The 13,029-nt window shown below is 30.8% G+C and overlaps 2 protein-coding genes across 2 annotated transcripts in view; both read right to left on the bottom strand.

The window, feature by feature from the left end:
- The window catches only part of LOC18043646 (phosphatidylinositol-3-phosphatase myotubularin-1), an 11,988-nt gene extending 8,810 nt beyond the window's left edge, over positions 1–3,178 (bottom strand). The window contains exons 1-4 of the mRNA XM_006436633.2: positions 2,837–3,178; positions 2,638–2,706; positions 1,740–1,814; positions 986–1,057 (exon numbers count right to left, since the gene is read on the bottom strand). Of these exons, the coding sequence (XP_006436696.2) occupies positions 986–1,057; positions 1,740–1,814; positions 2,638–2,706; positions 2,837–2,941 (321 nt within the window). The 5' untranslated portion in view covers positions 2,942–3,178. The remainder of the gene's footprint in view (positions 1–985; positions 1,058–1,739; positions 1,815–2,637; positions 2,707–2,836) is intronic.
- A 5,777-nt stretch (positions 3,179–8,955) lies between these two features.
- LOC18043644 lies at positions 8,956–12,379 on the bottom strand. The gene is made up of 2 exons (XM_006436631.2): positions 12,252–12,379; positions 8,956–11,403 (listed from the first exon to the last, which is right to left on the bottom strand). The coding sequence occupies exon 2, from the start codon at positions 11,384–11,386 to the stop codon at positions 9,590–9,592; it is 1,797 nt and encodes a 598-aa protein (XP_006436694.1). The 5' UTR covers positions 11,387–11,403; positions 12,252–12,379; the 3' UTR covers positions 8,956–9,589.
- Between the last annotated feature and the right edge of the window lie 650 nt (positions 12,380–13,029).

Below are 13,029 nucleotides of genomic sequence, written 5' to 3'. Positions count from 1 at the left end.
AGATGATCAAATCTCACTGGGAATCAGTAGTACATAGAAAAGAGCCATTTAAACTCTCTAATTCCAATGACCGTGATGGTTGACCAAAACAAACTACTGCAATTGACTTACAAAACTTAATCTCTTCCAACAAATAGAAACCATAAGATCCCCAAACCTCCAAATCCTTTTGCTGATAAAACTCCAGCCCAAAAAACCAGCCACTTTATAATTTCATGTATTTTTTTAAAAGTGTTTAGGCGTTACACAAGGATCAAATGGAATTCTGCTAACCCAGGTTGGACCATAAACCCTAGATTCTTTTTTCCATCTTCTAAATTCTAAATCACAATTTTTCTTATACCACAGCCAACCATACAAAATTTGGTATGCAGTGTGTTGGTATTTTGCTCATGACATCTCAAATCTAAATACCCTATGTGTTCACTTCCCTTGCACCAGAGAAAATGCAAATGTTTCCTGCAGCATTTTTCTTTTACTTGATTAATTTATTGGAACAGAAGAAATGCTCTAGCTCAAATCTATCACCGTGACTAAAAGCAACAAAAAGCAGAACATAACAGATCCTGTCACATACTCTTCTAATACCTATCAACCAAATCCTACCAACATAACTCTCCCTTACACTCCCTTTTTTATCAGGCCAAAGCACCAAGAATTACCACTATCATTAGTGTCATGCACCAAAAATTACCAAATCAATTGTCATGCTGTATCTCCATTAAAATGAATCTCTTTAAGTAGAAATTATAGTCACAGTCTCTCTGACGTTTCTTCCACTCAAATAAATTGAGGTAAAAGAAATGAGAAGTATGTAAGAGAAGAACTGTTAGAGATCAGATTAGAGAAAGAACAGAATAACTATGTCAAGAGGCTTTCCAGGTGATAGGACTAAATGAATTAATTTCCTACAGCAGTTTCCCAACAAAACACAAACATTACCATGAGCAAGGCCGAAAAAGGGTTACTGAAGCAAAAAGCTCACCATTTTGTTCAACTTCTCAATAGCTGCCAGCGGTATTGTGCCAAGTGCAATGATATTTCTGGTTCCTTCACTCTTGTAAAAGGGAAATCAAAGCATCATTTAATATACTGAAGATACAACAAAATCCAAGAAATAACTTCACACTGAAGTCATGCATTCGAAGAACAAAAGATGGTATATACGCTCAAAGTTCCATAGAAGTTGAATTTTTTGCATCCTGGCAGCATGTAACATGTTGATTACATTTATTATCACATGTCTCTTTTTATTAACTCTTCTTCAAAGAAACCTTATTTAAAATCTCATCATAATGCATACTCTACATGGAACACTTGATATCAGTGAAAACAGAACAGTAAAAGTCAATGAGAGCTAAATAGATTGGCATGGTTAATTGTTTAAGTCATCGGTATAGAAGCAAATACTAGTTTGATAATCGTGCAAGTACAGAGTTTTTCATATTTATTACAATGTTTTGAATGTTTTCTCCCGACACAAGGTTGGGGAGTGTACAAAGAACAAAAACCAAAGGGCCAAATTACCACACACACAAAAATTGTACTTAATGAGCTGCTATAACGTCCCCTTTTGCCCTCTTAAATTAGCATGCTAATATGTGGAAATGATTGAAAAAATGCATCAAAATACAGAAACTATCACTTCTCTCACCATGCATATATGCAATGCAGATTACAATTAAATGCATTAAAACATAAGAAACAAATTCACTTTGCAAATTAAAAGCTGCACTTACCAAAAATAGAATTCGAAAATTTGTCACTATCAAAGTACCTGCCTCATCTGTATTAACAAGAACAACACCATATCCCTGAAAACATAATCCAAAAGTAAGTTAACACCTTATGCATATAATTTAAAAGAACAATCAAGTAATTAAACTGTAACAAATACTTAGCAAAATCCAACTACTCACTGTACTTATAGATTAAACAGTTTTTATATGTTCCTAACATTTACATACAGTTTTCTCCATAATCAGTAAACATTGATTAGGCTAACCAAGTGTAATATGAAAAAAAAAAAGAACAATTACCATGAGCGAGAAAAGGATTCTGATAACCTTATATAATGCAACACACGCTGTCTCATTAAGCTTAAAAGGACACGCATTGCCATTTGGCTCATAAAAGATATCACGCGTTACCTCCACAATTTGCATTGGATTTAGTATATAATCCCTTAATTTATATCGTAACAAATTCTTAGTGAAATCCAACCACTCACTTGATGTATTTGTATGGAAAGGCAATTTTTATATGTTCCTACCATAAACATACAGTTTAATTCATGCTCTGTCAGGATTGATTACACCAAACACGTGTAAAATAAAACAAAATATTCACACGACAGAGACAAAGATTCCAATAACCTTTAACAAGTATCATCGTTGTCTCGTTAAGCTAAAAAGGATTTCTCACAATGCCATTTGGCTCATAAAAAGGATTTGACCACTCATCATTACTCCCACAATCTGTATAACAATTTCTAGACAGGTCCTCAAACCTCATTTAACTATTATTTAATTACCAAGAATCAACAAGCAATCAAATATTCATAATTCACCTAAATGTATAATTAAATACAAAGATTCAAAATTGAACCCTCAGTAACTGAAGAAACTAAGCGCACACCTCAACTACAATTCGTTCAGCGTCGAGCAACAAATCAAGATTAGCGTGAGATACGGAGCTGGTAACCGGCTGCCAATAATTAACACAAAAAACAAAAATTAGAATTAATAAAAAAAGATAAATAAAAAAAATAAAAATAAAACTAAAACTAAAACCCTAGAATTGAAAAGAAAATGAGAACAGAAAGAGAGGAAGAGACTTCAATTTTGGTCCATTCGAGAGCGTCCCAGCAGGCGGTCCCTTCGAGCTTGTCGGAGTCCCGGAGAGACGTTGACCGAGTTGACCTCGGCCTCGGCGCGGCCATGCAAAAATAAATTATTATTATTATTGTGACAGAGACAGAGACAGGGAATTGAATTGCGAAAGAATGGAATTATTTTTGTTGTTGTTGAATTTAAAATTTTTGGTGGAATTTTTTTATTTTTTATTTTTAATTATGAGACCTGATGACGTGGCTTGCTTGCTTGCTTGTTTGCTTTGATATGCTGGCTCTTACCTTGCCTTGCCGGCCGATCAAAGCGAACGTAGCGCCTCGACCTTGGACGCGAACGCGACCTGTTTTGCTTTTCTATTCGCCACGTGACATGAAAATGGAAAAACAAATAATATTTTATTTGGAATTTTAACCTATTATTTTTTTATTTAAAAACATCATATAATTACATAAATGATCGATTTTTTTTTATAAAAGAGACTATAAAAATTGAAATTAAAATGAACCCCAATTATTATGTTTTTAATTAAATGAAAAATCAAACTTATTATGAAATTATTATAATTTATGTAAATATTCATCAAATCGACCTTTTATTTCCTCATAAGCAACTTTCCACTCTTATAACTCTCATTATCTCCCTAATTTAAGAATTATTATCTCTTATAATTATGATCTATTACTTATCACTTTATGGTTGTATCATTGTAAAAGACTGTCTTCACTCTTTATTGTATACATTTGAGATTGAATAAAATTTTTCTCTAAACATTATGTCTCTTATTCACTTTTTTTTTCTGACTATATTGTTGTGCTTCTAATTAATTAATAATTTAACATAACTGGTTTATTATTATTTTTAACTGCCATTTATCTAATTTTTGTATTTATAAAAGTAATAATTTATGTGATCATATAATATACGTTGTCTTCTTGTAACATGGAAGTTAGCAAATTATTTGTTAAAATGCGAAGACATGCTACCCACCCTGTCCCTTACCCACCATTTATGTGAATTTGAAAAAAAAAATTGTGAAACATAATTTTTAATTTATTTCAAGTTTAGCAGAAATCTTTTTTTTTCTTTTATTATCATTAAACACAAAATTTTGAGTATACAAATAAATATGGACCAAGCTTTAGGGCTATTGTCTTGAGGGACACTGTACGCTTCAGTTTAGATATTATTGGATGGTAACCAGAATGTAAGTTATAATATCTCTAATTATTATAGTTGATCTCGTATCTTTAAAACATTCTTGATATTTTTATTTAAAAAATTCAGGTCCTGTATTATATGAATATGTTCAAATATGATAATAAAATATTAAAATAAAAGAAATAGCACTAGTGGCTGAAGTTGCAACAAATAAAAATCAATTATACGAATAGAAAAGTTTCTGAAGAAGAGGATGAAACACTTGCAGCCACAGAGGGAGTTTTCAAACGGAAAAAAGCAATTCAAAATATATCAATTCTACAGGGGAAAAAATGTGGTGAATTGAATCCAAAAACTTGATGCTTTACTGCTTTAGTATTCCACTCTCTGGGGTTTGGTTCGATTTGGGTAATTTTTAAAAACCTCCCCTGAGGTTTGGGCTTGTTGCAAGTAGATGGCGAGAATTGATTTATTTGTAAAAAACCCCCTACCTTCAGTTAAGTTTAACATTGACCGTTAGTTGACCGTGCAAAGACAATATTACCCTTAACAATAGTTTGTAAACGAAAATAACTAAAAAAAAACTAAAATTATTGGTACAAAAAGCACAAACCTTATTTTTTGATAATTTTATCCTTGTCAATTCTAAAAATTTACAATATCATAGTTAAAGATTATGACTATTTCATTTTTAAATTTTAAATTTTATCTTTCTTGTAGGAATTTTAAGGAAATATCAATAATTTAAAGAGGATTTTTTAATTTTTTAATTTTAACTTTTTTATAGAAACTTTAAGAAAATATCAATAATTTAAAAAGTGTAAAATAGCTAATAATTTTGGTTTTTTTTTTAGTTATTTTCGTTTATAAACTATTGTTAAGGGTAATATTGTCTTTGCACGGTCAACTAACGGTCAATGTTAAACTTAACTGACGGTAGGGGGTTTTTTACAAATAAATCAATTATCGCCATCTACTTGCAACAAGCCCAAACCTCAGGGGAGGTTTTTAAAAATTACCCGGTTCGATTTTAGTTAATTTATAGCATAATCTCAACAAATTAATACCTTAGATCAAGAAAAAAATTATTAATTAAGTTAATATTAATTAATTAATCAAATTATAATTAGTAAATAGGCCCCAAATCGAAACTGAGAAAACATAGTATTTAATTGAAGTATCAATTTATAAACATTAATTTATCAAGATTTTATCATATAATTAACTTATTGTTGAAACCTGTATCCTTAACTTAGGGAATTGCCCTTTGGTATATCTCAAAAGGACAAATATGATTTGACCATTTTAAATTTTCAAATATTAAGAGGACAAAAAGATGAGATTAAATTGTAGATAAAAAGATGAGATTAAATTGTAGTCAATTAAGATAATACAAATATATCAATTAAATATTGGAAATCTATTTCGTTATCCTTCAATCCTTTGGCATTCGATGGTACATTGCGTCGCAGTGCGCATACAACTAAATAAACATTTGTGGATTTCGATTAAAGAGAGAGTAGATTCAATTTCCTTTTTAAATGAGATTTAAGATGGACTCATGTGTCAAAATTGGAGTGGCTAAATCAATTTGGCACCTTACAATTTACATTAACAAGGCGTTTACTAAACTGAAATAAGAATAAGTTAAAATTAGAATGAAAAATGAGAATTAAAATAAATAAATTACTTAAATTGTAAGAATCAGAATCGAAATGAATTAAATTATTATTATGGTGTGCTTACATTCTCGGAATGGGAATTGGAATAAAAAACTTGTTTATTTGTTAAATTGAAGTTGAGAATGAGAATGAGATGCATGGATCCCACACAAAACTAAGGAATGAATACTAAGTTTCTGATTTTAGTGGGGAGGGGGTGCTGGGAATCGAAGCCCCATCCCCATGACGAAAAATGTCCAAATTATTATTATTTTTTTTCGAAATTGTCTTCTTTGTCATAGAAAAATATAAATTGGAAAAAAAAAACAAAGTTGAAATCCTTAATCCCTCATTTTCCTCTTATCTTTAAAATAAAAAATGACATAACTTGAAATTTTCAAAAGTCGGAGGGAAGATTTGAAGACGAGCAATAATAATATTGAAATTAAGAATCTAACCTTACCAAACTAACTTGTATTAACCATAGAAGTTAGAACTTATATTTTTTCGTTCATTTTTTAATAGTGAGATAACATTTCACAATCATTGTTTTTACCCAAATTTTCTCAGTGTATGCTCGAATAACATATGTTTAAAAAAATAAAAATGATAACAATGTGTATTGATCATGAGTCACGACTCTTTAAACTACACCATTCAGACTATCAATTTACGCAAATGGTGTGTTTGGCGTGTGGTATTGCATAGTATTGAGTGTGGGCCCAATATTAATTTAAACCAATAACATATTTGGGAGCAATTGAGGCTCATTGGGACTGGGTATTGGGGCGCGCGCTAATGCAGGAGTTCCCGCATTAGCTTGTCTTTTTTTTTTTAACTTTTACTTTTACTTATACTTAATGATAATAATAAAAATGAATAAATATAAAATTTTTAATTTATAATATAATATTAATTTTTATTTTTACATCATAATTTATTAATAAATTTATAATTTAATATGATTAATAATAACTACTTAAAAGTATATAAAATATAATATTATATTACACTATTTAATTATTGTAATATAATTAATATATAAAAATTAATTATTTTTAAATAATTTATTATAAGAAATAATAATATTTAAATATGAATGAATTTCAATAATATTAATCTAAAATTAATAATAACATAAATAATAATATAAAATATTAACACAATTCATTTTGCTATTAAATATGTTGTAAAAATTTTGTCACTTTATCATTTTGTGGTGTATATGAACAGATGTCCTGAGATGACTTTTGAACAAATCTTGTAGGTTTTTAACTATTTATTTTTCTTGTTATATTATTTCAAGATTATTTGACTAAATTATTTGCTTTGATATTTAACAAGTTATATATTTAGAAAATACAAAAAATAAATGTTATGCTTCCAAAAATTAAAGGATATAACCTTCGATCTTTTTGAAGAATTATGATATTTTTTAACATTTATACTAAAAAAATTATTAAATTTCTAAAATTTAAGACCTCTATATTTAATTTTTTAAGTACTAATAAATATTATTTTATAAATATATAATATAAATTAATTACAAAAATTAATACAGTACAATGCAACACTAAACATAGTATAATTAAAAATTAATATGGTACAGTGTAGCACCAAACATTGTACAACATTATTATAATACAGTGCTAATGCAACATAGCATAATACAATACACTTGCATTAAATATAATGCAATACAACATAATACAATACAATGTACCAAACGCACCCGAAAGAAACATTGTGATATATGTTTAAAAGATAAAAATGATAACAATGTGTATCGATCATGATCTTTTCAAATACTATATATGAGTACAAATATTGATAATTATGTGAGTAATGATTCAGATATTAAGTCACATGTTTAGAAAATCAAATCTCATATTTAAATATTTCAACTCCATTGATTATTTTTACAATAAATATCACATTTATGATATTTCTAATGACAACATAGGTTATCACCATCATCGCTCAGGAATGGTGCAATGCCCCTTCAGCCTTTGCCAACATTGACCTTTCTCACAATGTAGATATGGAAAGTTAAACCCCATGTTTGATTAACAATTGTTAACCTATCTTATAAAACAATTTTTGATTAATTAATTAATCAAATTCTTTAAATGACAAGATCATATATTGTGTTTAACTAGGGAAGGGCTAAACTATATATATATTTTTTCTTGTTTTCCAATTTAAAAAACAGATCGAACCCAATCCGTTCAATGAGAGTAAAACCAAATTGACTATGTGAATTAAAATCTGTCCATTTCTACCCAAATGTTGGCTTCATGCAGTGGATTTAATTGGGTTTGGTTCTTTTTTATTAAAAATAAAATAAAACACGATCATCCTACCCCGTAACAGATCGATTTGAAACTTATGAAATTTACAAATATTATAAATATAAATTAATCTTTTTATTATTTAGGCTTGAATTTGATTTGGTTTTTATGGGTTGGAGAAATAAGACCCAACACAACCCAAACTTAAAATGGGCTAAATTCCTCCAACCCAACCCAAATCATTTATTTTATGTTGGGTTTGATTTGGGTTGTCGGGTTTAAGCTCTTAACAAATGATATGCTGCAAGTGGTTATCACTTATCACCCCCCAATTTACCTCATTAACTCCTATTTGTGAATGAACTTATAAAAAATTTTAAAATACATTTTCTATTAATAATATAACTAATTCAATCTCCAATTTGCCCTTATCGAGTAAAAGAGGTGGTAAAATAGTAGTGCAAAGTATGGAGCATTGAGATGGCCAAAAACCCGTATCTAAAGAACATAAATAAAAAGCAGCTGAATTCTTAAGAGACCAAGCCCCAGTTGTGACTTTAGTGGCAACACGAATGCTTAGTTTCTTGTTCTTCTTTTTTTTTTTTTTTTTTTTTTGTCCTTTCTTTTAATTAAGAAAATTTTGTCATCTTTGTATTTGATTAATCATTTTGCAAGAAATAAAGAATTGAGATTAATGTAACAGTACTTCTAAGAAAGAAAAAAAAGATTAATATAACAGTAGCTGTAAAAATTGAAGTAAACTCTACAGTTGGTCAATCACTTGGATATCAGTGTGATTGTGCAAGTATGATAAAAATACAAATAATAATGACGATAAATTTGAGATTAAAAGATTTATAATGGGTTAATTAAAAAATGAGGGCTGATGCGATAAAATGAGAGGTCAAATATCACCACTCATAAACTAGGACATTAGTACCATTAGCACCATCGACAACTGAAAGAAAGTAAATAAAAATGAGTCACCAGATATAAAGCCAAGGTCAAATACTTGTAGTCATTCGCCAATAGGCATCAAGCAATGTCACTGAATACAGTTGGCTGCAATTGACTTGCGAATATGCCATCCTAACGAATATAAATATGATAAATTGAATTCAAGATCTTGTTTCTGCAAACTGAATTACATTTTCAGTTCCCACGCAGCCGAAAGCTCACAATCACATAACTATATCAATACCAGTAAGCCACTCAACAAGAAGCAAGCCAGATCATGAGGGGCTATATACATGAATGAAAAGCCTAATGTGGAAAAATTTACAATTACTGCATAAGTTTATCCCTAAACAAGTATACAAATTTCACTGAATGACAGCTTAATTTCATATTTGGCGCCCAGAAGTGCACCGCCATTTCTCAACAAAACTATATTGTTTTTACTCAAACCTATATCTTTAACTTAAGGTAGTGCATTTAGGTATTAGGAATTTCGATAGAGCGGATAGGAGTTTTACCCATGCTCCACGTCATTGTTGTTGACTGGAACAGAGAAGCCTTGTGGACTAGCCAGAACATAGAAATCCTTTGCAACCATGTATCCCCCAAAGCCAATGAAGTGGTGAGGCAATGGTATTCTGATGACGATCGCAACAGCCAGTGAATAATCTTACCCTTCCAAATCCAAGCATTCTTCAAACATTCTGCTGCTAGCACATTCCTGCAAAGCTTTTGCATTGAGTTCTCTGCTGTATCTCCAAACATAATTAAGGCCAACAAGAAGCTCAGTAATCGCTGCTTCTGTCTTTTCTTGATTTGCAAAGTACAGAGTCTGTACAAGAAGAACATTGGTCCTGGAAACTACACTCTGCTGCTCAAAGCTCCGCTCAGATTGCCACCTAATCATGTTATGAGCGAGTGGAGCCAACCATTCCAAAATCGCAGTCATTGCTGCAGTCCACTCGCCTGCTAGCCCTGTATCATACACTGATGAAGCCAGGCTCTTTGTATATGGCTTTAACCTTGCTCTCAAAGTGGCTCTCACACTTGCAGGTAACATATTGTACAAGTCTTCCCTTGCATCATGACCAATCAAGTGAGGAGATGCCACCAGCTTCTCAATTACAATAATGACATTTGCATAGTGCAGCGCTAAAGCAGCACCACCAAGAGTTTCGGGTGAAGCATCTAACAACTTGCCCTTGGAACTGAATATTGAAGATCTTGTTTGAACTCTATTGGCCTGAGGAATTCGCTCGACATTGCTCTCTTTGGCTCCATTAAGAGCTCCCAAAATATTTGGACTTGAATAACGGTTGGCAACAGGAGAAATATCTGCAGCCATCATGCATCCTTTGAATGGTCCTACTTGAGTCAATCTGTTGGGTTTTGAATGTGGTTTCTTTCCATGGAGGGCAGTTGACTTATCACGAGTCTGCCACAACTTCTTAACATCCTTTCCGAAAATTGAACCTGATTTTGCCGTAGGTTTCCCAAGAGGACCAGAATAAAAGTTAAAATTGTTGCTCTTTCCAGGAATAGGACCCGATTTTGTGCTCATAGCACTAAGAGGACCTGAATGATAATTATTCATTCTTTTTGGTTTTGAAATAGGACCTGAGTTAGCAGTAAATTTTCCAAGGGGACCTGAAGAAAATCTAGCTATACCAGTATTCTCAGATGGATGAACTGAAGATTGCAATAATGCAGAAACTGATTGGCTTCGGTAAATATAATCAGAAGACATATCTCTTGAATCCTCGACATCCACACTCACGTTTATTCCAAAGACATGTCGTATCCTTCCAAATAATGTAAATAGTGATCTTGCCAAAAGCAGAATTGTATAATCGTAAGTCTTATTCCAAAGAGAGACCTCCCTTAGATTCTTCACCTCCTGCTCCTTCCATGCAACCTTCTTTTGAAACTCTATCAAATGCTCTATCTCACCATCATTACTCTTCACTCTCTTCAGAGTTTGTATGTGATCCGAAAGCATTTCCATCTCTTGGTACAAATTTGCATTTATTGAAATGAAACGTTCCATCTTCTTGACTTTCTTTTCCATCTTCTTCCATGAAAACTCCCAACCATATGGGTCAGCACCAATATTAACAAATTCATCTAGAGCAATCTCAAAACTCTTTAAACCCTGATCATTACACTTCTTCCCAAGCCTAGCCACAGATTTCGCCACATGGGCCAAATTCTCAATCATCTCAGCACATATTAAACTTGCAATAAACTCGTCATCCTCCGATACAAGCTTCTTTATGCCCACAGAATTTAGTATCTCGGCTCTCAATCTAGCAATCTGCTTATCACTCAAAGACTGCCAAAGGTGAACCACCTTAGACATCAAGCTCACAACTTCAAATGCAAGCACTCCAATCACCTCTTTTTGAGAACCAGTCTCGTGCTTTCGAGGTATTCTCCACAAGTTACGAAACCAAGATTCTGCAACCATCTTTTGCCTCAGAAACTCTATCAATAATCAAAGAAAATTATTAATAAGCCATACTTATCAACATAACAATAGTTTATAAGCAGTCACGACAAACAAAATGAACATACAAACAATTTCATCAAGAGGGGTAAATAAGACAAAATTCCAAAATAACTGAAAAAAGAATAAGTAATACCATCATGCATTCTGATGCTACAACTAACTATAAATAAAGAATTTTCATTTTATTATTTAACTTGAATTCAATTTCCTGTAATCATCTTCAATTAAGCCTAAATTTCAGCTAAAAAAAATTACTGAACTTGATCTCTAACAAATGACTCATAAATATATATAACACAAAAAATAGGGTGCAAAAGAATTCTCTAGAAACACGTTAGGATCGAAAAAACTGAAATTGAAGTTAAAATAATTCCATGATTCAAGAACAGATCCCACTTAAACTCAGTTAGCTTCAACTTTACACTCTTCTAACATAAATCATAACATCCATAATTTTGTCAACTTTACCATCCAAAGCTAAAAGTAACAGCAAACTCTGAAGTAAGAAAAAAGCGATAAATTTAAAAAATTATTATTATTATTGTTTGTGGCTAATATTTAAAGAATAATCATGCTAAAAGTACAAATGAAAATGAAATAATCCTAACCAAAACTAGCAAATTTCCTTCAACAAAACACTTAACAAACGAAAACCCAGATAACTAAAAAAAGAATAAAAAATAACCTTTAGCTTAGTTTGCACAACAATTTCATCCCATTTCATTTATGCATCAAAAGATGAGCAAACAAAAATAAAATAAAATAAACAAAGAAATAACTTTATGAAATAATATTATAAAAAGATATAAAAAAGAGAACTTACTGATCACATGAAGAGGAGAACAGAAGCTGGATGAATCTTCGAGAAGTAAAAATGGATGAGAGAGAGAGGAAGAAGAAGAGAAGAAAGTGAAGACTAGAGCCACATGGGGCAGAAACAAATAAAGCAGAAAATAGGTAGGAAAGGAAAGGGCTAAAAACGAGTGAAATTTAATAAAGTTTTAAAAGATCTCAGTGCTTCTTTTGCACTTTTGAATCCTTTTACTTTCTTATATTTTCTTGTATACCCACTACTTGGACATGATTATTTGAATAATATGAAGATGTATTTTGAGGCTTCCACTATAGTATTTTAAGCATACCATAACCCACAATCTGAATATAGTTAACTAATAAAAATTTAATAAAATCTAAGAAAATTTAATCATACGATGATGTCCAAGCAATGGTTTTAGTTGAATTTTAATTTAGACTTATTGTAACATTTTAATTTAGAGTCAATTTATCTTTTAAAATAGAATTTTAAGTATCTACCAAATGCTTAAATAGATAAACTTTTAGAATACAGCCGCCACATGATAATACTAGATGGATCTTTAAAAATAATCAATATTATGAACTAAGCTGTACCAAGTCTTTTTTTTACAATTATTTTATAAAAAGTCCGTCACATTTTTTTTTTGTTAATAAAAGAAAAGGCATCAAAATCATGCTAGTAGGTGTGAATACATGTGTATATTGTGTGTACATAGAAAAAGAAGTCACATAAAGTGTTATAAACTAGTGAAAAGTAAGTGGTACAATATTCATTTTTGTCTTCT

This window comes from Citrus clementina, unplaced genomic scaffold, assembly GCF_000493195.1.
Source record: "Citrus clementina cultivar Clemenules unplaced genomic scaffold, Citrus_clementina_v1.0 scaffold_4, whole genome shotgun sequence".
NCBI lineage: Eukaryota > Viridiplantae > Streptophyta > Magnoliopsida > Sapindales > Rutaceae > Citrus > Citrus x clementina.
This window is presented reverse-complemented; position numbering and strand designations above follow the sequence as displayed.

Excerpts from the sequence above, each read along its gene's own strand:
- LOC18043644 (XM_006436631.2), bottom strand. The coding sequence starts at position 11,386 with ATGGTTGCAGAATCTTGGTTTCGTAACTTGTGGAGAATACCTCGAAAG.